This window comes from Brassica oleracea, chromosome C3 (genome assembly GCF_000695525.1).
Source record: "Brassica oleracea var. oleracea cultivar TO1000 chromosome C3, BOL, whole genome shotgun sequence".
Taxonomy (NCBI): Eukaryota; Viridiplantae; Streptophyta; class Magnoliopsida; order Brassicales; family Brassicaceae; genus Brassica; species Brassica oleracea.
The window spans coordinates 25,548,305-25,573,219 of NC_027750.1; the positions used below are offsets into that span (position 1 = coordinate 25,548,305).

Here is a 24,915-nt window from a genome sequence, read left to right on the forward strand (position 1 = left end):
CTATGCAAAACAAAAGAAAGAGAATAGGACGTCTCTCTCTCACTCTTATTCTTATCTTTTTTCTTCTGATTTCTGACTCAAACATTTACTTCATGTAGAGGAAAGAGATTCAATTAATGAGTTGTAGAATCCCAAAGATTAAAAAAACCTGAGAGAAGAAAAGGCAAGAGCTGATAGATTGGTAAAGAAAATAACTTCACTTGTCCCATAAGCAACACCCTTGCCTATGTTGTAGGCACTAGGCCTAAACCCCTCTAAAACCCACAAGCTTCTTTAAATCTCCGTATCCTTCTTCTTCCTCTTTACCTCTTTCAGGCCTTTATAAAGCCATCATCACCATCATAAGTTATCTTCATCATGAGAATGGGAGAAATAAGAAAGTGGTATGTGGCTATAATGGCGATGGTACAAATAGTGAGCTGGGTGTCTGCAACAAGCAGGCCTATTGCTTCCACTCAAGTTTCTTTTCATCCAGGTTTGAGTGTTTCTTTAATTTTATCTTTCTGAGTATACTAATTACTAATCAAACCCCATTACTATGTATATATATGCATATATTGATAAGCAGACATGTGGATATTTAAATGGGAAAATACCTTATTTAGTTTCTATTTGTAAAACAAGATTAGATTGAATCTTTAACTGATTTTAATTTTGAAGCAAATTAACGACTGTAGTAGAGACTATTTGAGAGTCTAAACAGTTTGGTTAAACCACTAAACCGGATGAGAATTTTGGGTGGTGCAGGGATAATAAGCCCACAGGCTGCAGAACACAACTCCAAAAGGCCTATATTGACGCCCAATGAGAACACAGAGGTAAAAGAGATGGAGAAAGGGAGGAGAATAGGATCAAAGCCACCAACTTGTGAGAAGAAATGCTATGGATGTGAGCCATGTGAAGCAATCCAAGTCCCTACCATTTCTTCAACTCCTCACATATCTACTCAATATACTAATTACCAACCTGAGGGCTGGAGATGCCATTGTGCTCCTTAATTAGACTTGCTTAACAACTTGACATATATTATATATTCACATGTCTATCTTGTAAATTATATTTATTATCATCAGCATTGTGGACCTTTGGTAACTATGTCTAGCTATTCATATTTAAAGAGTGAAAGTTATATAAAATGAGAAACATTAATCAACTTATGGTATGAAGTATAAACTGATACTTATGTCTGCAACGTGACCCAAGCTGGTCTCAAGATATGGGTTTTGGCAGGAGATAAGATGAAGACATCAATTAACAATAAAATAGAGTACGTTGTTGTTCAATGTTGCTTATAATAATACTAAGGGTTTTTATAATTGATACTAAGTAGACTAAGTGACTTCATAAATACAGATCAGATGATCAAACTAGAGAAAAACATCCACATGCAGCGTTTGCTTTGATCATTGATGGGGAAGACACTTACTTACATATTGCTTTGGAGGATGATATTAAGTATCAGTTCCTTGCACTGGCAGTTGTAAGATTGATTCACCACAAGTCCTAATAATATCTTCTTATTGTTGATTGGAATCATTTATGTTTGTTTATCTTGGTTTTCTAGGTAACGAGGCTAGCAAATAAAGTGACTGTAGAATGTTCTATGTGCAAGTATGTGTATACTAAAAGAAATTTTCACTAGAGATTCTTATATATAGTTTTTGCAAGAAAATTCATTCATCATCTGTCTCATTCAAAGACTATATATCATGATATGATCAACTACAAGAGATATTTAACACACTCAGCAAGAAGAGATTCATTGATTTTGAGTTTTACATATAAAGTGTAGGAGAGGATAATAGTTTCAAGAAATACCGATAACGTCTTTGAACCATTTGAAGCTCTTTCTAATGGATCCCTTCATCTTCTGCTCAACGGAGTAAACCTTATAGCCAGCGACTCTTCTCTTCCTCCGAGTCTCTGGATCGCTGAAACTCCAGCTTCTTGACCCCGCGTTTGAAGTGCTTTTGCTTTTCTTTATCTTCATCTGGTAATCGTTTGTCTGATCTGCGTCTGAATCGTCGAAACTGTAGCCTTTCACCACAACTGCGTCTCGGCCGTTTCCAGACGCGGCTGTTGGTTCCATTTCTTTGTAAGAAGAATTCTCTATGGTGGTGGTGGCTCCGTGATTTGATTTTGAGTCTTGGTCACAATGAGTCGTCTCTGTTTTTTAACTGGATTGTACTTTTAAAAGTTATAAAAGGAAATTAACGAAATGATTGTCTCTTTTTTCAAATTATTAAAGGTGTCTTTTGGGAAATTAATTTACAATTTTCATGCGGAGTTGGTCAAGGACCCACTTGTAAGTTTGTAACTAAACAGTTATGTTACAAATTTGGTTTAAATCATTGGACTTTTTAAGTTTTTTTTTTTCTTACCATTGTCGTAGTTGGTTTGTGTGGATGTGATGCTTTCCCAACTATTTTTTTCTAGTCGTGACGTGTTTTGTCCGAACCGGTAATTTCTCTGTGGAAATAAACGAAGAAACAGAGCTATTTTTCTTGTTTAATTCGATACAGTTTCATTTTCGTGAAGAAGCTTGGAAGAACTTTCAGACCAATAATTTCAATAGAAATGATAAAAGCAAGCAAAGCAACCTTTGTCGGTGGCAGGCTTGAATATATCACACTAATAATGAACATTCAGCCACAGAAAAGTTGAATATTCATTTTTCTAAGAAATAAATAGTACACTAAAAATATTTTCAGCATGGCTAAAACATTGTTATAAACTAGAAAGTTGAATAAAGATCTTGAAACTAAAAGATGCAAGAAGAAACCGAACCTTCGCATAGAAACACTTTTAAAATAACGCATTAAGAAAATTAGGTAAGAGAATTACGTCAGCCCTAAGAGAGAAAAATAGATTTTTTGCGACCTTGCGCCGGCAGTCACTGAGATTTTTCTTTTAATAGTCGTTCTTTTTTGTTCTCCGGTTTTATGGTTTTATTTTTGATTTTTTCCCTTAAGTTTCCGGGGATATTTTTCGTTTTCCGTCGGCTTTTGTAATCGGAGATATGTTCGTTTTTCTCTGTTTTATTGTTGTAATAGTTGTCGCAGATTGTTCGACGGATTTAAAAGTAAATTTTTTGGAAGGGATCTCCTTCGCAACGATCTATCTTTATCTAGAGAACTTTTCTCGGCAACGCAAATGACTGCATTCCGTTGTGATGCGGGAAAACACTTCGATTGTTTACAACCGCAAAACAAGATCAACTTGATATCAATGTATTGTCATCATCCAACCAATATTCAATATGGATTTTATCATTGATTTCTCTTGTAATCATAATTGTCAGATCATATTTTCCGTCGGGTTAGATTGTTTTTTTAAGAGTTTGTTTTGGCTTTCTTGATGCGATGTACGGTATCAACTATTATGTTAATGTGTTTGATAGACAATATTGAATAAAGGAAACCTTAGACAGAAAAAAAAAAGATTAGGCAAAAAAAAATTCCTGATCACAAAAAGTTGGCCCATTTCTAGCCTTGGGCCATAAAATATGTTAAAATTTAAAGCCCATCATGGTATCAAGCTAAAAGATCACACTCACTATTATGTTAATGAATGTTTACTAGGTTTAAAAGCTTGGAGTGTTAAAAAGGATATTAATAAAGTAAAACACGTTTTGAAAACAAAACTTGCATGAAAAGATTTGACTGATACAAAAACAAAAGACAAACAACAAACCAGAAATAAATACTCCATAATGATCTTAAATATAGAATAAAAATGGTCGGAAGAGAGACAAAATCAAATCAAAAGAGTAGTTGTTGTGCCCTTTCAAAACAAAGAAAAAACCTTTCTTCTCCGGTGACGTCGGCGAACTTCTCCCTCTCACAGCAGATCAGCAACGTTAGAAGGCAGCTCCTCAACAACAACATTATAAAACTTCTGAATATCAAACAACATCCTCTCATCATCCTTCGTCACAAAGTTAATCGCCACACCTTTCCTCCCAAACCTCCCACTCCTTCCGATACGGTGGAGGTAATTCTCCGGCTGAGTCGGCAAATCGTAGTTAATCACCAATGACACCTGCTGAACATCGATACCACGCGCTAACAGATCGGTAGTGATCAGCACGCGCGAGGAGCCGGACCTGAACTCCCTCATGATGATGTCTCTCGTGTTCTGGTCCATGTCTCCGTGAGTGGCCGAGACCGTGTGGTCACGCCCCCTCATTTTATCGGTTAACCAGTCAACCTTACGCCTAGTGTTCACGAAGATGACACTCTGAGTGATGGCCAGAGTCTCGTAGAGGTCGCAGAGCGTCTCGAGCTTCCAGTCCTCCTTCTCTACGTTGACGTAGAACTGCTTGATACCTTCCAAGGTTAGCTCGTCGCGCTTCACCAGGATCCTCACCGGCTTGCTCATGAACTTCCTCGTGATCTCGAGAGCCTCTGGTGGCATTGTCGCCGAGAACACTCCGACCTGGATCTTGGGCGGGAGGAGCTGGAAGATGTCGTAGATCTGGTCCTTGAACCCGCGGGAGAGCATCTCGTCGGCCTCGTCCAGGACGAACATCTTGATGCTGTCGGCGCGGAGGGACTGACGCTTCAGCATGTCGAAGACGCGGCCCGGGGTGCCGACGACGACATGGACGCCGGCTTGGAGGATGCGCTGATCCTCCCGGACGCTCGTTCCGCCGACGCAGGCGTGGACCTTGACGCCGAGGTAGTCACCGAGGGCTCTCATGACCTTTTCGATCTGCTGGGCGAGCTCTCTGGTCGGGGCGAGGACGAGGGCCTGGCACTGGACGAGGGTGAAGTCTAGCTGCTGGAGGACGCCGGAGCAGAATGTTGCGGTTTTGCCGGTTCCGGACTGGGCCTGTTGGATCACGTCGAGGCCTTGGCAGAAGGGGACAATTCCTCTTTGCTGGATTGCGGAAGGCTTCTCGAAACCTGTGTAGTAAAAAAGCACACATGAGGTCAGAGGGAGAGAGAACAAAAGAAGAAGGAAGCTATATGGGGGTTATTGTAGACGTACCGTAAGCGTAGATACCCCTGAGGAGATTCTCTTGAAGGCCCATGGCGTCAAAGCTGTCGTGAACCTCATCGTAAGAGGTGAAGAACTCGTCCTGTCCCTCGAGACTGTAACCATACAAAAACAGTAAGAATGAAAAGAGAAGAAGTAGAGTTAGAAAAAACTCACACTTCGTTTAGCTTCTGGTCGAACTGACGTGCATCAAACTGTGTGCCTTCTGGTGCGGATCCTGCCATGACTAGATACATGGAACAAAGACAACAGTTAGCGATAACATAAACCAACTAGCAAAGTAAAGAGACGACAACTAATTGATTTCAGACAACAGCAAAAGAGGAGGCATGTGACAGAATAGCCAAACTCGAATGTCTATAATGAGAGGAAAACAAGCATTAATATCTGTCTTTGATATGATGTTCGGAGAGAATGTTTTACAAGGCATGTGGTTTAATCCAATATTGTAGACAAACCACTCAACCAATTCATCCAGATTACAGACAATTAACTCAAACAAACAAAGTTATAAAAAGAGTCTAATGTCAAAACAACGTACAAAAAAAAAAAAAAAGGGATCAGAGCTGGAAGAGACAATCATCGTATTGAGAATGTTATAAACACATCAATTAAATTAACGAACCTACGGATTTATAAGGCTAAGATAGATCCTAACATAAATATTCGTCATCATCAACTCATAATCTAATAGACAGAAGATAGACTCCAAGAACTCGATCTAAGACCATCGGTATGTATCAGCAGATAAGTTAATCAGATTCATATGAATTGAAGAAAGTTATAAACGTAAAAATAAAATAATTAAAGTAAATGATTCAGAAGCAAACCTGGAGCGAAAGAGATTGGTAACTGAAGAAGCGAAAGTAGAGTGCTTTGTTGGTTAACTTTGGGAGGCTGTTTCTCCCAAACTCGGATCTGAACCGGCGAAGATTGAGTGAGAGGCTTTATAAAAAAGAGAGAGAGATTCTGAACAATTGGTAAAAGAGGCTGAGAGAAACTACGTGATTATCATTATATACTCCTCTCTGTCTCTCTCTCTCTCTTTTTTTTTTTTTTTGGTTTACATGAGTCGTCGTGCTAGGGTTTTCTCGATAGGAATCCTTCTCCTATTCTTTTCAGGAATTCCGGTTTTGCCCTTACTCGGCCTTTCAATCTACTGTTTCGGATTGGGCAGGATTTTACCAACACCAGTTCGTGTCTTAATAAGTTTTAACGACCTGGTACTGGTTGGTGTGTCCAAAAGAAAATTTACAGCAATTAGTGATAAGTGTGTCAGGTTATGGATTCTGAAGACCCAGCAGTAGGCCCATTAGTAGAGTTGACTTTTTGAATAGTTTGACTAATCCCTGCCGTTGGATTGATTCCCCTCACTATAACCAACGCACCTGATGATCGCTGTCTTTTGGCAAGTCGCAAAAGCTCAGAGAGAATAATAACAACAGAGCAGCAGCAGAAGAAGTCGAATTTGGAATTGGAAACTCAAATTATACAAAATCTCGATTTCCTGAAAACCCCTAAAACAGTCCGATCGATCGAAGAATCTCGGATCGGCTCAGGAAATCAAATGGCTTACGCATCCCGTATCATCATTCATTCCAACAAGGTACCTTCCCGTTTTTTGATCGTTTCTTCGTTTTGATTCATTCCATTACTGCTTTTTCTACTTCCAAGTGTTGATCTTTATTGCATAAGCAAGCCACTTAAAAGTCTCTACCTTTACAGCAGAGTAATTGTTTGCTTGTTCAAATAAGTATCTCTGTTAACACCACTTTGATGGTTGGTGTTATTATCTGACAGCTGAAACATGTCTCCACTTTACTGCGGCGTGAGCATTCCGTGGCAGCCCGCGGCTTCTCCAACAGCAGTACACACCCCTCTCTCACTGCAAGAGAAGGTAATAATTAACTCTCTCCTCTTCATCACTCTTTTTTTCTTGTTACGGGGAAAGAACATCATATATCGTTTCTTCATTATCATATATAATTGAAAAAATTAATATACTTTTTTGAGTATATGCTTGTTGCTTCAGTATTTTCTGTTTTTGCCTCTTCAGATATGCTCAAGACTCGTCCCCCGGTAGAGAGAATTTCGAAATGTCGTGCCACCACTGTAAGCCCCTTGCTCTTCAGTTTCCTTTCTCGTCTATGTCATTACATCATGTCTAGTAGCATAATCCTCTGTGTTTTTTTAGTCTTGAAGTCATCTAATGTGTTATAATATAGGTACCAATGCCTAGTGGTATTTCAACAATGAGCACCAAACCAATGACAGGGCCATCATTTTTTAGAGAATATATAAGGTAGTAGTTACTCCTCTCAATCCGTTTGCCAAAGTGCATACTTCTTGCTGCCTGCCTGAATAGAGTACGTGTAATCCTAACAGTACGCTTCTTTTGTTTGCGTAGCAGCTCCCAGATGCGATCAGTAAGAGGATTTTCATCCGGTTCAGGTAGTTAATTCTTCATCCCGAGTTTATTCTTTTACTCTTGTAACTTTCAGCTTGCTCTTCTGTACATCTTCTTTGGCCTTAATGATAATTAGTCTAGAGAAAACTAAATATATGATCTTATTGTTGCCATACAAATATCGTACCGTTCGTAGGAAAATGTCTTGTCTTGTCTATGCTAGCTATGTAGCTGATTAACGACATCTAACGTGTTTATCACATAGATTCTATTACGGCAATTTAGTGTACTAGACAAGGAGTTCGTGTAACTGTGTGGATTTTATTTTCAACTGGAACAACTAGTGGTTTCACTTGGCTTTTCTGTTTTTTTGCGACCATCATGTTTCTGTTACTGTGAATATGCATTCCTACACGGTCCGTTTTACCTAGAGCTTCTAAATGTGTTTCAGATCTTCCTCCTCACCAAGAGATCGGAATGCCTTCTCTTTCGCCAACAATGACTGAGGCATGGACCTCTCATCACTTCCTTACTACAAGTTTACGTTGTTAATTATCTTAGCTTCATTCTAAAGCTATCTATCTGTCCAAACTTCAGGGTAACATTGCCAGGTGGCTGAAGAAAGAAGGTGATAAAGTCGCTCCTGGTGAAGTTCTTTGTGAAGTTGAAACTGTAATGTTAAATTTAGATTGAATCTTTTTGTTTTCTACTACCATGTTAGAAATGTAACACTAATATCAAGCTATGTATAGGACAAAGCAACCGTAGAAATGGAATGCATGGAAGATGGTTATCTCGCTAAGATAGTAAAGGAGGAGGGGGCAAAAGCAATTCAAGTTGGGGAGGTATGAAGATCTGTTTATTACCATGGGCTCTCATGAAATTATGCATCAAAAATGGGCAAAGATCTTCGTTATCATTTGTAGAATTATATATGTATCGTTGTGTCTTTGTCCGAGAAGGTGATTGCTATCACAGTGGAAGAGGAAGAAGATATTCAAAAGTTTAAAGATTACACTCCCTCATCTGGTGCTAGTCCCTCTGCTCCCGAAGCAAAACCAGCCCCTTCCCCACCAAAGGAAGAGAAGGTAGAGAAGCCAGCCAGTGCTCCTGAAGCCAAGACTTCCAAGCCAAGCTCTGCTCCTTCTGAAGATCGTACTTTTGCTAGTCCTCTTGCCAAAAAATTGGCTGAAGATAACAATGTTAGTTTCCTGAAAAAAAATACTATTAAAGCTCTTGTGGTTAATCTACATGCTCTTTGTTATCTCCAACTTTCCCCTTGAAAACATTAGGTTCCTTTGTCAAGCATCAAAGCCACAGGTCCTGAAGGACGGATAGTGAAGGCTGATGTGGAAGAGTTCTTAGGTAACATAACTCCTTTTCTCTTTCCTCTCCGTACATTGTCCTCCGAGTCATTCTTGTCTATATTAACAGTATTTACACAATCCCTCTTTGTAATTCATCTTCCTGTGATACAGCTTCACGCGGTAAAGAAACTACTGCCAAGCCTTCCAAGCCCACCGATTCGAAGGTTCCAGCTTTGGACTATGTTGATATCCCTCACACTCAGATACGAAAGGCAAATACCTATACAGTTACAACCTTATATCTCTAATTTCCCTAGTTCAAGGATTCTGAAATCTGTTTATTGTATGGTTTTGACAGGTCACAGCCTCACGTTTGGCATTCTCAAAGCAAACTATTCCTCACTACTACTTGACCGTGGATACATGTGTTGACAAAATGATGGGGTAAGTACTATTACGTTTCAGATGATGCATTTTAACTCTGTCAATGGATGCTAGACATAGCTATTTTTTTATATGCAGTCTTAGGAGTCAATTGAATTCATTTCAAGAGACTAACGGCGGGAAACGTATATCTGTAAATGATCTTGTTATTAAGGTACATTGTACTTCTGTTTCTGAAAGCAAAGCCAAATCAAACCTCTGTCTCTGTCCTCCATTGTGAAATCTTTAATTCGAAATTGCAGGCTGCTGCTTTGGCTCTACGGAAAGTTCCTCAGTGCAATAGTTCATGGACTGACGAATACATCCGCCAGTAAGTGGATTTTGCTGCTTCACATGTTCATGACAACTTTGCAAATCATCTAATTATTTTGTTAATTTTTTTCCTTTGTTTATGTACAGATTTAGCAATGTGAACATCAATGTCGCAGTACAGACAGAAAACGGGCTTTACGTTCCTGTTGTCAAGGTGCGAGAGCACTCTCAATACAGTTATTTAACCTTCCATTGCAGAAAATTCATATTACTTAAAAACTCACTTTATCAATTTGCTTAATGCCAGGATGCTGACAAGAAAGGACTGTCTACAATTGGAGAAGAGGTTCGGTTCTTGGCTCAGAAGGCTAAAGAAAACAGCTTGAAGCCTGAAGATTATGAGGTTTGATTAGGATTATGCCACTGCTTTACTAATAATGCTTCTTCGAAAGCGAATCAGCTCAAACTGTTTCTTTTGACAGGGAGGAACATTCACAGTTTCCAACCTGGGAGGACCTTTCGGCATCAAACACTTCTGCGCCGTCATCAATCCACCTCAAGCCGCTATTCTAGCTATCGGATCCGGTAACTACCTACACCCACACATGTTCTATTCATCCATTGAAGTTTCTTCCCAGGTAACTGATTGTATTGTTGCGTCTGAATCTCAAAACAGCTGAGAAGAGAGTTGTTGCTGGTGGTGGCCCTGACCAGTTCAACGTTGCTTCTTACATGTCTGTAACACTTAGCTGTGACCACCGCGTCATAGATGGTACACATCCACCTTCATTCCTATGCCATTATCATCATCATCACATGGAAAAGATCTCTAATAGTAAGTCGTCTTCTTTGTGCAGGTGCTATTGGAGCTGAATGGTTGAAAGCATTCAAGGGCTACATCGAGACTCCAGAGTCTATGTTGCTCTAAACTCCACACACACACACACGTCAAAGCTAAATCTCATAAAGAGTATGAAATTAAATTTCTCTGGTTTCGACTGTTTCTACCAGATTTGTTCCCTTTAGCCCCCGTGCATGCCTTCCAAAGTTGCTTGCTATTGCCATTCTTTACGTTCAGTTGACAGATTCTTTTCCCAAAATAAAATCAGGAATCTAACAAGTTTATTACTGTTAATTGGATTTGTTGGTTTCATCATGGGATGGCATCACAATAAAACCGATTTATTATTTTTTAATCATAACTAGGGATGAGTGTTTCTTCCTATTACAGAAGCATCTTGTGATAAGTCTTAGCAGTGGTGTAGTTAATGAATAAATATTAAGAGAGGTTTACAAAAGACGATAAGCATTTCATTATTAGAGATTAAAACCTGGAACACATAAATAATTATTTTAACATATAGATGCAGTCATGTTTAATAAGCGTAAATAGTTTATACTTGTGTGATTAGATAAGTATACGCTTGTTGCCACCTCATCTCTCATGTCTCCATATTGCACTATGTATTGAGTAAATAGAAAGCTTCTTTTTTTTCTTATTTCTAATTCGCGGAGTTATCGTTGGGCTTTCTGTTAATTCATTGGGTCATCGCTACTTTGATATCTTTGACCTGCTTTATGTTCAGGGTTTGTTGTGCCCTCTTCTTCAGTTCGATGTTGTGTCCTTCCATCGTGCCCGTTTCTTGTAACGTTTTTTATTTTCCTTAAACTCAAGCTTTAATACAATCATTAAGCTCCACCCACCTCTCTTCCCACTTCGTCTCATTTATTACCACTAACGAACGGTGTTTGTAACAAATCCAATGTCGGTCTATAAATAAGTGTTTTTGGAGCGATGAAGATTTACACCATTGAAATATCTTATAGCTTAAACAATTGACGCATCCCCTTCAAATATGTCGTCTTTCAATGTTCTTCTCGCCAACTTGATAGCAGTCTGTTGCTCAAACACAGCGGAGTTGCGTCTTCTGAGGTTCTGGGAAGCTCACAATGTCTGGAAAGGTAGAGAGCTTATGAGTGTTGACAATTGGTTAAACTAATTTAAATGAAACTTTTAAAACTTACTAGTTGACGTTCTCAAGAAAGCAAACTAGTTGAGCCAAGGTTGTGGACATAAGCTCCTTTCCCACCACGGTCACTACGCTTGTTCTTCGAGTTGGTTTCTGACTGGGCCTTTGTTTCTGGTTTCCCCCAATGAACTATCAACTCCTCCAAAACAGTCAGGCTGACGTTCTTAGGGTTTTCCCAGCCTCCCACACTTTTTTCCACTCACTGATTCGACCGCTGTAGTATCTAGTAGCGTATCGATCAAATGAGATCTTCACTCTCCCAGTCAATCCTGAATCCCAATTGTACTCTTGCTACAAATGCAATTAAAAAGAAAAAATTTAATGTTAGAAATATAAAGATAAAAATGAAGTATTTACAAATATAAAAACTCTACCGCAAATTGCCGAAACCAGAGGTTGCGGTAGCGTGGAGGAATCTCTGCATATGTCGGCCAACCTTTCGGTAGCAAACCAGAGTAAACAATTCTCAGAAGACTTTTGCTGACACCACTCTCTGATAATCCAAACCTGGAAAACGAAAAAAAAACATAATTAGTTGTAAACTTATTTGATATAAAACAATTAAGTACTTTTAGAACTGAAAAATTACCAAGTGGTGTTTGGAATGGTTTTATAATTAGGATTGAGACGTGGAAGAGTTTCTCGGCCAGGTTGCCGGATCAACTCGTCAATGTCCATGTCAGTCGACAATGGCTGTCCATCCTGAGAAGGTGCGGATGGTGATTCCCGAGATACAAAAGGCGCTGAAGAACTACTAGTACCTCGAGATAAAGGACGTCGAGACTGTGTAGGTGTTCCAGACCTTTAGAGAAAAAAATTGGTTACCATCAATCAAAACAAACAATAACAACACAATTCCTAAAATCAAAGCTCCGAGTCAATTCTAAACTAACGAAAACAAGGAAAACCTTAACAAACAAAACAATAACAACACAGTCCAGTAAAATAAAAATTCCAAAATCATCCAATCCAACATCCTAACAACAATCTAACATAATATATAAATAAGGAATCAAATCTTACATGATTTTAGTGGAGATTTGGGATGAGATGAGTGAAAAGGGCGAAGAAAACCCTTTGCTTTCCGTCGGAGAGAGAGACGCGACATATGGTTTTAGAGAGAAAGAATAATGGGGAAGGAAAATAAATTCCCATTTATATATAAAACCATTCCCGACGGATTTTTTCTCTCGCGAATCCATAAGTAAATTTCACCCAAAAAATTGGCGGTACTGGTTCCCGGGTTTATTTCGATAACCGGCAAATTACCGACCGCTTACCGACAAAATATAGGCCGAACCGTAATCAGTCGGTAAACTGTTGGTTATTGATCTTCATTGGTCTCCGAAAACTTGCAAAAGATGTTTATCCGTCGGGAATCGGTAGGGTATACCCATCTTTTTGCATGTAAATTGATTGGTCTACAAAACCCCATGTCGTCGGGTATCCGTGGGTACTTGTACGTCAATTCCTCACAAATTACCTACGGACTACCTTCTGCGTACCTTCGGAGTTCCTACAGATTGGGGTTTCGGTGTCTTGTAACCGTTATAATTTGGTTCTCAATATTGTTTGTGGGTTATACAAACCATATATAAGGTTGTATGACACCAGACATGATCTAAACATTGTAAACCAATCTGTCAATAATCCACCGTCAACCGAATCCGTAAGAATACATTACATTAAATGCCATATATAAAAATATCCACGTATCCCCTATGAATCGCCGACGGATTATGTTTTATTGATTTTAAAAGACATACAAATTAAATAAGTGATTATAAAAGGGGATATCATAAAAATGGTTTTTAAAGACGACCATATTAAATTAGTGATTATAAATGGGATTTCATAAAATTGATTTTAAAATAACTATTTTTTAAATAAGTGATTATAAAATGAGATTGCATAAAAATATAGAAAGTAGTTCAAGTTTATTTCATCTACTCTGAATCTGAAGAAAAAATTAATACAATACAAGTATTTTGATCTACTCTGAATCTGAAGAAGGATCAGAAGAACATGAATCTGAATCGTTGCCATACTCTCCAATCTCGGCCTCTGATTCCGAGTGCACAACATCATCTTCTCCAAAACGGGTTAAATCAACAACAAGTTCAACAGCTGCTAAATCCTCAGTAGGATATAGATGGCTGCTAGAGTTTGGTTGCAATGGCTCAGAAACTCCTTCTACTCGCCCTCTTGGATTGATTGACGTTACAGTGATCCAAGGATCATCTCTCTGCCTAACCCGTGGATAACGGATATAGCAAACCTGAAAAAACGAAGCATAATAACTCAGTATATATATAGATTTATATTTTAATATTATTACTCATGAAACCAAATTGAATTCAAAGACGACAAACCTGATCAGCTTGTGAAGCAAGAATGAATGGATCGTAATACTGTAATTTCCGTTGCAAATGTACTGATCTAACACCAAATGCGTCTATCTCCACTCCACGGCCAAGAGTGTAGTCGTACCAATCACAATAGAATATCGTGCACCTCAATCCTATCATTCCCGGAAACCAAATTTCCAAAATTTCGCATATGTTACCGTAGTACACATCATCACCAGATGACGAGGAAACACCAGAATCATTGGTTCTCCTCGAACTGCCATCCTTTTGAACTGCAAATGAATATCCCCGACTGCAATATCTCGGATATGACTTCGCTACATAGTCTGGGCCGTAAACAAACTCACGTAACCAGTCATCAATGTGTTGCCCACAGTCTAGACAATGTGCAACCTATTAAAAATACAGTTTATAGTCGAAGTTAAATATTTTATATCATTAAGCTTCAATTTATTAATAAAAAAACCTACATATTTCGAAAGCCATCCCGCAAATTGGGTTTGCTTTGGGTGTTCAAGTTGATCTTATGTCGCATCCTGTACTGAGAACGCATTTCTGCCATGTATTTCCTGTACACGAGTACACAAATGTTAGACATAATATGTAAAAAAATAATTCTCAATTTGTACAATATTGTTTTCAATTTTTTTTTTGTATGTACCTCTCATATGGAAGAACTTCTTCACAGTTGGTGAGTAGATATGTTTGCAAATGCGTACGTTCAGCCTCAGTAAGTCTTTGGATTTTCGATTTTCCACTATGTCGCCCAATTTGTGTGAACATGTTTGGAACGGAAACATAGTAACTTGCCTTTTCACCTCTGTCATCATGGCGGCTAGGTCTTCGACTTTTTGTTCGAACTTCAGATGGGAAATAGTATTCAACAAAGTTTGATGTTTCTTCATTGATGCTCTGTGCCACTATAGAGCCCTCGATCTTACTTAAATTTTTGACCATCTTCTTCAGATGAAACATATACCGCTCGAAAACATACATCCATCTATACTGCACATGACCACCAAGTTCCAATTCTCTTGCGAGATGAATACAAAGATGTTCCATAACATCAAAAAATGATGGAGGAAATATTGTCTCGAGGTTGCAAAGAATCACAGGTATGTTATCCTTCAAATTGCGAACTCCATCTACTGTGACTGATCTCGTGCATAAATCACGAAAGAAAACAATTATACCTGCAAGTGAAATACCAAATATGTAAGTAAATATAAATCCTTATTTATTTAATGATAATTTGTTAATATAAAATATACCTGCAATTGCTTCATGCACCTTTCGTGGTAATAGTCCAGAAAAGGCAAACAGAAGGAGACGCTGCATCACCACGTGACAGTCGTAGCTTTTCATACCAATAAACTTTCCTTCATTTTTATCAACACAATTACGCAAGTTAGATGCGTAGCCGTCTGGAAATTTGACGCCATGTATAATCCAATCAAAGAGCTCTGCCTTCCCAGCTGCATCCAATCGATAAATGGGAGGAGGACTTTTTCCTTGCGCATCAACATGAAGTTCACTTCGAGAACAAATATCAACCAAATCATATCTAGACTTCAAGTTATCTTTTGTCTTGCCTTGGACATTAAGGATAGTGTTCATCAAATTGTCGAAAAAGTTCTTCTCAACATGCATGACATCCAAATTATGCCGCAACAAATGATTTTCCCAATATGGCAAATCCCAAAAAATACTCTTCTTATGCCAGTTGTGATATTCTCCAACACCGCCGACTGGGTAATGTCCGTTTCCACCTAACTCTGGCGTGCTCTCAACACCGAAATCTCTTAACTGTTCCACTATATAAGTCCCACTAACTTCAGGAGGTGGACTGTCAAATACCTTCTTATTCTTCGTAAATAATGTCGTACTCTTACGATATGGATGATCATGTGGGAGAAATCGCCTGTGACAGTCAAACCAGCACGTCTTTCGTCCGTGTTTTAGTTGGAAAGCATCTGTGTTGTCTTGGCAGTATGGACAAGAGAGCCTCCCATGAGTCGCCCATCCAGATAACATACCATATGCTGGAAAATCACTTATTGTCCACATAAGGACTGTTCGCATCTGAAAGTTTTCTTTGCACGAAACATCATATGTACGAGCACCATGCTCCCATAGTAATTTCAGCTCATATATCAATGGCTGAAGAAACACATCAAGTGATGTCTTAAGATGCTCTGGACCGGGGACAAGAATGGAGAGGAACAAAAACTCTCGCCGCATGCACAAATTTGGCGGTAAGTTGTAAGGTGTCAGAATGACTGGTCATATAGAATATTGTCTTCCATGCTTTCCGAAAGGGCTGAAACCATCTGTAGATAATCCAATGTAGACATTTCTTCTCTCATACGCAAATTCAGGATATGTTGATTGGAAATGCTTCCAAGCTTTTGCATCTGGAGGGTGTGTAATCTGACCATCTGTAGAATGCTCTGCATGCCATCTCATTGTTCCTGTTGTGCGTTCAGACTGGTATAGCCTCTTTAATCTTTCTGTCAGCGGCAAATACCACATTCGTTTATATGGAACCGGAACTCTTCCGCTTGTCTCCTGGAACCGAGGTTTTTGACAAAATTTACACTTTTTCCGGTTCTCATCCTCTCTCCAATAAATCATGCAGTTATCGATGCACACATCTATCACCTGATACGGTAAACCAAGCCCAACAACCAATTTCTGAACCTCATAGTATGAACCGGGTGCAAGATTATCTTCAGGTAGAACATCGCGCACAAAATCAACAATCGCATCCACACATTCTTCAGCCAAATTATAGTCTGTTTTTAGCGTCATCAATCTACTTGCAGATGATAAAGGTGAATGACCATCTCTACACCCTTTGTATAATGGTTGTTTCGCTGCATCTAGCATTTCAAAAAATCTCATAGCTTCTAAATTGGGTACTTCTCGTCTATCTTCATCCTCTTCTTGAGAAGGAAAATTTTCTCTATATGCATTATTTACCATCTGCATAGTACCTAAACCAAAATCTCCATCCGTGCTAGGTTCATCTACCCTATCCACAGTCTGAGGTTCGCTAGTACTAGCATAATCTAATATTTGTTCTCCATGAAGATACCATCTCTTGTAACCCGACATAAACCCTTTTAAATATAGATGCCTCCAGATATCCATCTTCTTAATTTTTCTATTATTTTTACAAATAGAACATGGACATATCAACTTACCGTTTGGTGCTTCCGGTAGTCGTTCCAGTAACGCCATGAATTCTTGAACACCACGTGAATATTCTTCCGTAAGTAGCTTTGTATTTGGATCCATATGAGGTTGATCCATCCAAGAACGAAAATAATTGTAAGAAACCATGTTTTTTTTGCTCTGATTTAAGTTGTGAATGAATGAATGAGGGAAAGACGTTATTTATAGAAAAAAGTTGATAGATTACCGACGGATGTTTGGGTCGAGAATCCGTAGGGAATTTTTAATTATCAAACGGTCATAAAACTGCTAAATTATCCGTCGAGAATCTGTCGGTATTTACCGACGGATTACTGACAAACTTGATATTCCTACGGAGTGCGTAGGTAAACGGTCGGAGATCTCAACTGTCACTTAACAGATAGATTTATTCCTCGGGAATATGTCGGTAAGTTACCGACGAGCTTATTATTGTCAGAAACCCCTCGATATTTTCTGACGAATTTTGGGTCGTCGAATTTCGGTCGGGAAATATCAATGACATCCCGACGAGTTCTCGGGAAATGTATTCCGACCAATATTTGTCGGTTTTCTCTCAGTAAATACCGACCGATTTTTTTCCGTGGGGAATTCCGTCGGGAACCTCTTTGTTTTCTTGTAGTGCATATAAACTTTTGTGAAAAGAAAATTATACATGTATTTTCAGAGAAAAAAATTGATGTACTTAGTTTATTGACCCCTGCCAATTATATCTAATACCAAGTTGACCCCTCTAAAATAAATTGCTGCCACCGCCACTGCATATAATCCTATAATTCTCAATTTTCAAATTAGTTTCCTAAAACCAAAATGAGCAAGGAAAAAAAAGAAGAAAAGATGATTATGTTGATCCATATGAATGACTAAAATGGAAAGTTATGCTCTAAAGTGGAAATATCCCTTAGACCATCCGCAATGGTGAGACTCATTGAAGTCCTTAGCACAAGGGCATTTCAGATTAATTTTGAATTTTTTGGATTTTTCTAAAAAAAAAAAAAAAAAAAAGATGCCCATTCCCGGGCCGCCACGTAGTCAATGAGACCCGTGAACAGTGTAAAGATCAATCCTTATCAAAGGATTTTAAGGATTCTTTTTTGCACGAACTCTAAAAAAGTGAACTTCACATCCTCTAAGGATTCCCTTAAGAAGTCTCATTGTGGATGCTCTTAGTCCTTAGGTCTTACCTCCTTTTTCTTTACTTTATTATGCACACGCAAAAAACGATCATGTATCCCTTAATCTACTTTATTCACATCATCCCGATCGTCAATATCTACCACCTTCCTAATACATAGATTACCATTTACCACCTTCTTCATCTACTTCTTCTTATATACATGAACCTCACACGTTTTAGAACACTAGATTTTGAGGCTCGTGTATATATCAAACTAATCTATGTATGTGTGTGATTTTTTTTTTTGAAAGACCGTGTGTGAATCAAGTATATATTTATTGTATGTATTAAGATTGTAGATTGTAGGTGTGTAAGAAGAGAGAATCTAGTGGGCCGCAAAAAAGGAGAGAAACTGACAGAGCACGTGACAAGAGACAGAGAAACAAACAGAGTAGTGAACAGTCTTACTCTCTTTTAATGAACCCAACTCTCTCTCAATATTATTTCTGATTCTTCACATGTCTTTCTCTTCTTTCTTATTCCCTATTCTATAAACCTATATAATGCCTGCAAAAATATTTAATAAAAACGACAAAATATTCCACAATTTATTTTTAAAAACAAAGGTATTCACTTCACTTGCAAGTTGCAACCAAACAAACCTAGTCCCCCTCTTTATCCAATGGTCTCTTCCGTGCTCTCTACTTCACAAATAAAACATTTTTCTTTCTTCCTTATTTACCATTTTGTGACACCTAAAGAACGACAGATACCACATTTTTCTACATAGCTCATCAGAATATAAAATTAATTATATAATTATATTATATGAAGATATACAAGAGTTATTCTTGGATTCATCCCCTAGGGTGAACCTTTAGATTCCTCAACCAATATCATTTCATTATTTCAAATTCGATATCTTTTAAAAAAAGAAACAAAATATTATCGAGTTATATTATGTTTTTTAAAAAAAAGTACAAAAAAATAGCAGCTACAGAAAAAAGAATTAAAAAAATCTTTTTAACGTCTTCAGCAAAACACTAAACCCTAAATCATAATCCCTAAACCCTTAGGTAAATCCTAAACCCTTGGGTAAACTCTAAACCTTTGGATAAACCCTAAATCCTTGGATTAATCCTAAACTCTAAATAAAAACACTAAACCCTAAAACTCTAAACTCTAAATCCTAAACCCTAAACCGTTGAGTGTTTTAGTGTTTAGTGATTTTGATTTAGAGTTTAAGATTTATCCTAGAGTTTAGGGTTTACCCAAGGCTTTAGGGTTTAGGGATTAAGATTTAGGGTTTAATGTTTTGCTGACGACGTTAAAAATATATTTTTTGTAATTACTACTATTTTTTATTTATTTCTTTTTACTTTTTAATTTTTAAAAAATAATATAATTTGATAATATTTTGTTTTCTTTTTTAAAAGATATCGAATATAAAATAACACGATCCTATTGGTTGGTACTCCAGGATAAGACTTAATATTATTTGGCCAAAAACCCCACCTGACATATCTTTCACTATTGTGGGTGCTCTTATGATTTTAGTTTTGTTTTTGTAGTAAGCAAAGCTTAAAGCTTAAAGCTTAAATATTTAATCTTTAGTTAGAAAAACTTTGGTTCTTTCTTCTCGAGTCCGAGATTTGTGCAGAGATACAAGAAGAAGCTCTTCACCAATTTGTATTCAACACATCTATCAGTTGAAAAAAAGATTGCCACCAAAAATCAATGTACTTTTATTTCACACAACATATTTATGGGTTTAATGTTAAAGAAAGATGTGAAGAGAGAGAAAAAAATTGGGAAGTGAGGAAAGAGTAGTCAGAGAGACATGAGCATCAAGTGCTGTAGAAGAAGTAACAGAGACATGAGCATCAAGTGCCTGAGAGTCTCTTCAGATTTGCCAGTCTTTGTATGACCACACTCTTCTTCCCTTCCTTACATTTTATCTACCTATTATAACACTTACAATATTGGATATTTTAATGTTGTTTTGATTTTACACAACATGGCAAAACTCCTTAAAAGCTCTGGTCCTCGTCATCTGACAATTTTTTTATTCCTTACAAAGTTATATATATATATATATATATTTATATATATTTCTTAGATTTTACTTTATGAATGTTGTGTGATATAAATATTTCAGTTAAATATTAAGTAATATAAAATCATGCTTTGACTTTTATTTTAAAAAAATCCCCATGCAAAACCCTAATTTTAAATTGTTTTATGGTAATAGAGTGTGACTAATTGATAGTAATCTCCATTATGTAATAACTTTTATCTTCTCTCTAACTATAAAAGTAGGTATATATAAAAGAGGGACAGGCCTCCTGCAGAGGGAGAAGCTAGCTAGTGTGCATGCAAGTTGCATCTGAGGAGTATATGTTTAGAGAGAGAGAGAGATCAATTCAGAGGAAAAAGTGACAGAAAGTGGTCTTCTTTGTCTGTCTCTGTCCTAAACTCAGGAGCCCTAGCTAATCTCTGAATCCATCAAGAAAGCTACATAACCCTTTGAGGAAAGCTAGAGAAGAAGAAAGATGATGAACCTTAACGGAACTAGTGGGAGAACAATAGACAGGCCTCCATTTACACCAACACAATGGCAAGAACTGGAGCATCAAGCCCTAATTTACAAGTACATGGTCTCAGGTGTTCCTGTCCCTCCTGAGCTCATCTTTTCGATTAGAAGAAGCTTGGACTCTTCCTTGGTCTCTAGACTCCTCCCTCACCAATCCAGTAAGCCCTAAACTTAATTATTATTTTTATATTTTTGTTGATTTAAATTAAGGTTTTAACTAGGGTTTTATATCAAACATCATGATAACTTTAGGTTCTTGGTTAATTGAATGATGCAGTTGGGTGGGGATACTACCAGATGGGATTAGGGAGAAAACCGGATCCAGAACCAGGAAGATGCAGAAGAACAGATGGTAAGAAGTGGAGATGCTCAAGAGAAGCACACCCAGATTCAAAGTATTGTGAAAAACACATGCACAGAGGAAGAAACCGTGCCAAGAAAGCTCTTGATCAGAATCAGACAACTGCTCCTTCAACATCACCATCTCTTTCTTTCCCCAACAAAGACAACCCAATAAGCCCCACCTTGTCTTCTTCTTCCTCTAGTTTCATTGACACTTACAGTAGGTTTGGTGTTGGTAGTAGTAATAGTAGAGGTTACTTCAACAACCATTCTCTTGATTATCCTTATCCTTCTTCTTGTTCACCTAAACAACAACAAACTCTTGAGCATGCTTCTGCTTTGTCACTTCATCAAAACACATCTACTTCTCAGTTCAATGTCTTAGCTTCTGAAACTGACCACAAAGACTTCAGGTTCTGTGCTTTGTCTTTTATTCTTGAAAATTTTGTGAAGCCATGATCTTTAATTATAACAAAATCTTTGTTTTAATTATGATTTCAGACATTTTCAAGGGATTGGGGAGAGAACTTTCTTCCCAGAAGCTTCTAAAAGCTTTCAAGAGTCTCCATACCATCACCAAGAAGCGCTAGCAACAGCATTGAATGATCCCTACCACGATAGTAGTTCTGATCATCATCACACATACTCATCCTCATCATCTCGACATCGAGATTATCACCAACAACAACAACATTTCGTTTTGGGGGCCGACGAGTTCAACAAGTCCACAAGAACCGTCTTCTCAAACACATCTAGACAAGGTCATCAGGAAGAGGAGAAAGATTCACCGAAAATAAAGAAGTCTCTTCATCATTTCTTTGGTGAGGACTGGGCACAGATCAAGAACGCTTCAGATTCTTGGCTTGACCTTTCTTCCCAGTCAAGACTCGACACTGGTAATCTTCTATCTTATATGTGCTAATAGCTAGATAACTAGGATAAGACTTAGCCTTGCCCATGGTGAATTTATATGAAAATTATTTAAGAAATATCGTATGGAAATATAAAATTTATATTCTTAATCGAATTAATATTTTTGGCTCTTAAACAATTTTTTTAATTTTTTTTGTTAATTATATAATTTGTTTACTTATGAGATGATCCCATTTTTAAAAATATTTTAGGTAAAAAAATCACTAATCTCAAAAGAACCTAACGTTTATGCCCAAGAATCTCAGGCCTACTATTTGGTTACAATGAAACTATGTCAGCTCACTTTTATATCATGATTGAGAAATTTAAAAATTAATTATGGTCAACAGAAGTTTACGTTGTCAATCCTATCTATCTTCGATATTTTTCTTATTTTTGTGTCACTTTTTTCATTTTGGTTATTGCTCGATATAAATATTGATTTTTGAGTTTATTTTCATTTCGTTATTTTGTTTTGCTATGAGATTTAGAAAATGTTTAAGATCTAAAATTATTAAAGAGATACATACTTATGTTAAGATCCGCGTATTGTGCAGAATAAATATTTTATATTTATTACTTATTTTATGTTTTTCTGCCTATTATTAAATAATAAAATAATTATTATATATTAAATAACTAAGAAATCAATTACTATTATGTAATAAATTGGTGTGCGCATATAAATCAAACGACCGCTGTTGTTTATTCACAATCATTTTTAGGATAAATAAATCAAAACAATCAATTTATCTATCGTATATGATATATAATTAAATTTAAATGATATTAACATATATATAGTATATTTTTAATATGAATATTTATTAAATGAGATTTCTACTCATATGATTTTATGATTATTTGCATATTTGTATAACAAAACTTTACACCAACGATTTTTTTTTAATGTGAAATGTTTAGTGGTTTCAATAATTTATAATCATTTAAAAAAACAATGAAGATTTCAAAATTAAAATATTAACTTTTCAATATATGTTCAACGCAGATATCAAAATATAAGTATGCATTTTCATACGATGAATAGTTTAATTTAAACAATATGAAATATATATATATATATATATATATATAACATAAACACCTATTAAAATAAAATTATTTATTCATATGATTTTATAATCATTGTATTTTATTATAGAAAAAAAATTAAACCTTGATCACAAAAGTTTATGTGAAACTTTTAACAATTTTAGTAATTTATACTCGTTTTGAAAAATTCAAAATACTACATATATAAAAAAAATTAAATTTTTATTATATGATTAATGTAATTGTGTAATTTATTTTAATAATAAATAATTAAACAAAAATGATAGAAAGTATTCCGTTTGTTAGCAAATCTTTATTATTTAAAATCATTAATTTCTATATATATCTTAATTACATTAGGTAATTTCGTAGGTTTTATTTAAGGAAATAATATATAATAATTTCAATGTGATAAATGAATTGTCCATAATGAACATACTATATAATATAACATTTCCTAGCAATTTAATTTTGGACTAACAAAATTCTCAATTGATTCTCAAACCGCCGAGTAATCAAAATTAGCATTCCAATTACGTGACAAGTCAGAATGATATTTTTTTAATTAATATAAACTACGTGTTATAACTTTTTAAATGTTTCTTTATCAATAGACAGGGGATAACAATTTTAATTTACTGATTGTTTTTAATAATTTAGCTTTGATTTCTCACGTAGCTGAATAAGGTCAGATAGGATCAATGACGGGTCTGCACCAACACACACAAGTTTGAAACGTTGAAGGGTCACATTTCATCTATTTCCGTGGGACATTGGAACAACACACTGTTTACGGAGACCCTGTATGTGTACATTTATGTCTGAACTCTCAATTGTATCTATGTTTTGTGTTTAGAGGTCCAACAAGAAAAGTGATCCGACATCTATATCTGTGTTTCTCTGGCTTTTCTCCAGCTACTGTTTTCTTATCGTTTTATTTTATTTGGTTGTAGCTGAAAGAAACACTATATATATCGATTTGTTTTTTAGGACGCAAGCATCTTTAATTGCTTACTTATGAAATTATTTTATTTGCGATTACATGTTAAATAATACTGTATAAAAAAGATGTAGGCTAAACATTTGAAAAGGGGAAGCCTTTTTTCAAAAAAAAAAAAACATTTGAAAAGGGGTAATAATCATAGCTTAATCTGAAATTACGAAGATTCTGGATAAAGCAAATAAATGTATATTGAGATTAAACACAGGTCAAATGACGTTTACAGAGTAAGTTATTAAAATATTTAACATGAAAGCATTATAGATTTTGTCGTTCAGGGAAGAACAAGCAATCATAAACAACTTATGGTTGCTTCCTTTCCATGCATGTGCTTCTTAAGCATAAGGAACGAAGACGAGTTAAAAAGATCAACATCATTGACTCTTAAGTATAAAAGTTTTACGTGCGTATGATTACTTGGAATCATTATCACAATAATTATTATTCTATTCCAATTTTCATACTATTATAATATATTTATCTAAATGGTGAGCATCTAAAAAGGCTTGTTGCCAACGAAGATTCCGTGAACGGAAACAGGTCCAGATCAAAACCAGCACATCTTTGCTCAGTCATACCAAGCAAAAAACGCGTCTTATAACACTTTCAAAGAAGGGAACAACATCATCATCTTCTTCAACCATGTGTCCTGACCGTACCAGTATGCTGTTACCCGAATCTGGTCATGAAACTTTCAGAACAAGCAGGAATTACCTAAAAACTAAAAAGTATATAAACTACTCATGATCGGTGTTAGCCAACAGCTCTTCAAATACCACTAGCTCTCTAACCAAAACAAACCAGACCGCAAAACCAGATGGGTTATCAATTCCCATTTTCCATACGACTTTTCTATAGTTTGAACTTTGCAA

At 36.5% G+C, this 24,915-nt stretch overlaps 7 protein-coding genes across 9 annotated transcripts; 3 read left to right on the forward strand and 4 right to left on the reverse strand.

The window, feature by feature from the left end:
* Positions 1–303: 303 nt before the first annotated feature.
* LOC106334289 (EPIDERMAL PATTERNING FACTOR-like protein 3) lies at positions 304–998 on the forward strand. Its single transcript, XM_013772598.1, has 2 exons — positions 304–475; positions 748–998. The coding sequence occupies exons 1-2, from the start codon at positions 358–360 to the stop codon at positions 996–998; spliced, it is 369 nt and encodes a 122-aa protein (XP_013628052.1). The 5' UTR covers positions 304–357.
* A 657-nt stretch (positions 999–1,655) lies between these two features.
* LOC106332487 lies at positions 1,656–2,200 on the reverse strand. The gene has a single exon (XM_013770948.1). The coding sequence runs from the start codon at positions 2,087–2,089 to the stop codon at positions 1,808–1,810; it is 282 nt and encodes a 93-aa protein (XP_013626402.1). The 5' UTR covers positions 2,090–2,200; the 3' UTR covers positions 1,656–1,807.
* Positions 2,201–3,678: 1,478 nt separating this feature from the next.
* On the reverse strand, positions 3,679–6,073 carry LOC106335974 (eukaryotic initiation factor 4A-1-like). The gene is made up of 4 exons (XM_013774672.1): positions 5,832–6,073; positions 5,158–5,227; positions 4,993–5,096; positions 3,679–4,907 (listed from the first exon to the last, which is right to left on the reverse strand). The coding sequence occupies exons 2-4, from the start codon at positions 5,223–5,225 to the stop codon at positions 3,841–3,843; spliced, it is 1,239 nt and encodes a 412-aa protein (XP_013630126.1). The 5' UTR covers positions 5,226–5,227; positions 5,832–6,073; the 3' UTR covers positions 3,679–3,840.
* A 341-nt stretch (positions 6,074–6,414) lies between these two features.
* Positions 6,415–10,601, forward strand: LOC106328125 (dihydrolipoyllysine-residue acetyltransferase component 2 of pyruvate dehydrogenase complex, mitochondrial). Of its 2 annotated transcripts, none has more exons than XM_013766498.1 (19): positions 6,415–6,607; positions 6,802–6,898; positions 7,058–7,113; positions 7,227–7,303; positions 7,412–7,452; positions 7,860–7,915; positions 8,006–8,080; positions 8,161–8,253; positions 8,371–8,610; positions 8,701–8,773; positions 8,887–8,987; positions 9,074–9,159; positions 9,238–9,313; positions 9,402–9,469; positions 9,559–9,625; positions 9,719–9,814; positions 9,894–9,996; positions 10,088–10,183; positions 10,269–10,601. In XM_013766498.1, the coding sequence occupies exons 1-19, from the start codon at positions 6,569–6,571 to the stop codon at positions 10,337–10,339; spliced, it is 1,611 nt and encodes a 536-aa protein (XP_013621952.1). In that variant the 5' UTR covers positions 6,415–6,568; the 3' UTR covers positions 10,340–10,601. The 2 variants fall into 2 exon arrangements, with proteins under 2 accessions (XP_013621952.1, XP_013621951.1); XM_013766497.1 differs by having other exon boundaries at positions 6,422–6,607; positions 7,409–7,452.
* A 911-nt stretch (positions 10,602–11,512) lies between these two features.
* On the reverse strand, positions 11,513–12,539 carry LOC106334266. Its single transcript, XM_013772569.1, has 4 exons — positions 12,465–12,539; positions 12,031–12,243; positions 11,816–11,948; positions 11,513–11,732 (listed from the first exon to the last, which is right to left on the reverse strand). Coding segments are annotated over exons 1-4 (489 nt in total). The 5' UTR covers positions 12,467–12,539; the 3' UTR covers positions 11,513–11,591.
* An 895-nt stretch (positions 12,540–13,434) lies between these two features.
* On the reverse strand, positions 13,435–16,963 carry LOC106330231. The gene is made up of 6 exons (XM_013768739.1): positions 16,246–16,963; positions 15,082–15,852; positions 14,924–15,003; positions 14,621–14,815; positions 13,814–14,203; positions 13,435–13,719 (listed from the first exon to the last, which is right to left on the reverse strand). Exons 1-6 carry the CDS (start codon positions 16,961–16,963, stop codon positions 13,435–13,437), a joined length of 2,439 nt encoding a protein of 812 aa, XP_013624193.1.
* Positions 16,964–20,001: 3,038 nt separating this feature from the next.
* On the forward strand, positions 20,002–24,076 carry LOC106332484 (growth-regulating factor 5). Of its 2 annotated transcripts, none has more exons than XM_013770944.1 (5): positions 20,002–20,064; positions 20,463–20,894; positions 21,014–21,491; positions 21,580–21,974; positions 23,704–24,076. In XM_013770944.1, the coding sequence occupies exons 2-5, from the start codon at positions 20,696–20,698 to the stop codon at positions 23,727–23,729; spliced, it is 1,098 nt and encodes a 365-aa protein (XP_013626398.1). In that variant the 5' UTR covers positions 20,002–20,064; positions 20,463–20,695; the 3' UTR covers positions 23,730–24,076. The 2 variants fall into 2 exon arrangements, with proteins under 2 accessions (XP_013626398.1, XP_013626399.1); XM_013770945.1 differs by having other exon boundaries at positions 20,007–20,064; positions 23,722–24,076.
* The last annotated feature ends 839 nt before the right edge of the window (positions 24,077–24,915 follow it).

What these genes read in the sequence shown, in the direction of transcription:
- LOC106334289 (XM_013772598.1), top strand. Translation starts at nt 358, where the DNA reads ATGAGAATGGGAGAAATAAGAAAGTGGTATGTGGCTATAATGGCGATG. An exon ending in TCAAGTTTCTTTTCATCCAG is followed by an intron (nt 476 to 747) that starts GTTTGAGTGTTT and finishes TGGGTGGTGCAG; the next exon opens with GGATAATAAGCCCACAGGCT.
- LOC106332487 (XM_013770948.1), bottom strand. Translation starts at nt 2,089, where the DNA reads ATGGAACCAACAGCCGCGTCTGGAAACGGCCGAGACGCAGTTGTGGTG.
- LOC106335974 (XM_013774672.1), bottom strand. Translation starts at nt 5,225, where the DNA reads ATGGCAGGATCCGCACCAGAAGGCACACAGTTTGATGCACGTCAGTTC. An exon ending in GACCAGAAGCTAAACGAAGT is followed by an intron (nt 5,097 to 5,157) that starts GTGAGTTTTTTC and finishes GTATGGTTACAG; the next exon opens with TCTCGAGGGACAGGACGAGT. An exon ending in CAGGGGTATCTACGCTTACG is followed by an intron (nt 4,908 to 4,992) that starts GTACGTCTACAA and finishes TTTACTACACAG; the next exon opens with GTTTCGAGAAGCCTTCCGCA.
- LOC106328125 (XM_013766497.1), top strand. Translation starts at nt 6,569, where the DNA reads ATGGCTTACGCATCCCGTATCATCATTCATTCCAACAAG. An exon ending in TCATCATTCATTCCAACAAG is followed by an intron (nt 6,608 to 6,801) that starts GTACCTTCCCGT and finishes ATTATCTGACAG; the next exon opens with CTGAAACATGTCTCCACTTT. An exon ending in TTTCGCCAACAATGACTGAG is followed by an intron (nt 7,916 to 8,005) that starts GCATGGACCTCT and finishes TCCAAACTTCAG; the next exon opens with GGTAACATTGCCAGGTGGCT.
- LOC106334266 (XM_013772569.1), bottom strand. An exon ending in ACCATTCCAAACACCACTTG is followed by an intron (nt 11,949 to 12,030) that starts GTAATTTTTCAG and finishes TTCGTTTTCCAG; the next exon opens with GTTTGGATTATCAGAGAGTG. An exon ending in TCTGGTTTCGGCAATTTGCG is followed by an intron (nt 11,733 to 11,815) that starts GTAGAGTTTTTA and finishes TTGCATTTGTAG; the next exon opens with CAAGAGTACAATTGGGATTC.
- LOC106330231 (XM_013768739.1), bottom strand. Translation starts at nt 16,963, where the DNA reads ATGGATATCTGGAGGCATCTATATTTAAAAGGGTTTATGTCGGGTTAC. An exon ending in TGCAGAGCATTCTACAGATG is followed by an intron (nt 15,853 to 16,245) that starts GTCAGATTACAC and finishes GTGATTTTCCAG; the next exon opens with CATATGGTATGTTATCTGGA. An exon ending in ATGATGACAGAGGTGAAAAG is followed by an intron (nt 14,204 to 14,620) that starts GCAAGTTACTAT and finishes TATTTTTAATAG; the next exon opens with GTTGCACATTGTCTAGACTG.
- LOC106332484 (XM_013770944.1), top strand. Translation starts at nt 20,696, where the DNA reads ATGATGAACCTTAACGGAACTAGTGGGAGAACAATAGACAGGCCTCCA. An exon ending in ACTCCTCCCTCACCAATCCA is followed by an intron (nt 20,895 to 21,013) that starts GTAAGCCCTAAA and finishes TGAATGATGCAG; the next exon opens with TTGGGTGGGGATACTACCAG. An exon ending in ACTGACCACAAAGACTTCAG is followed by an intron (nt 21,492 to 21,579) that starts GTTCTGTGCTTT and finishes TTATGATTTCAG; the next exon opens with ACATTTTCAAGGGATTGGGG.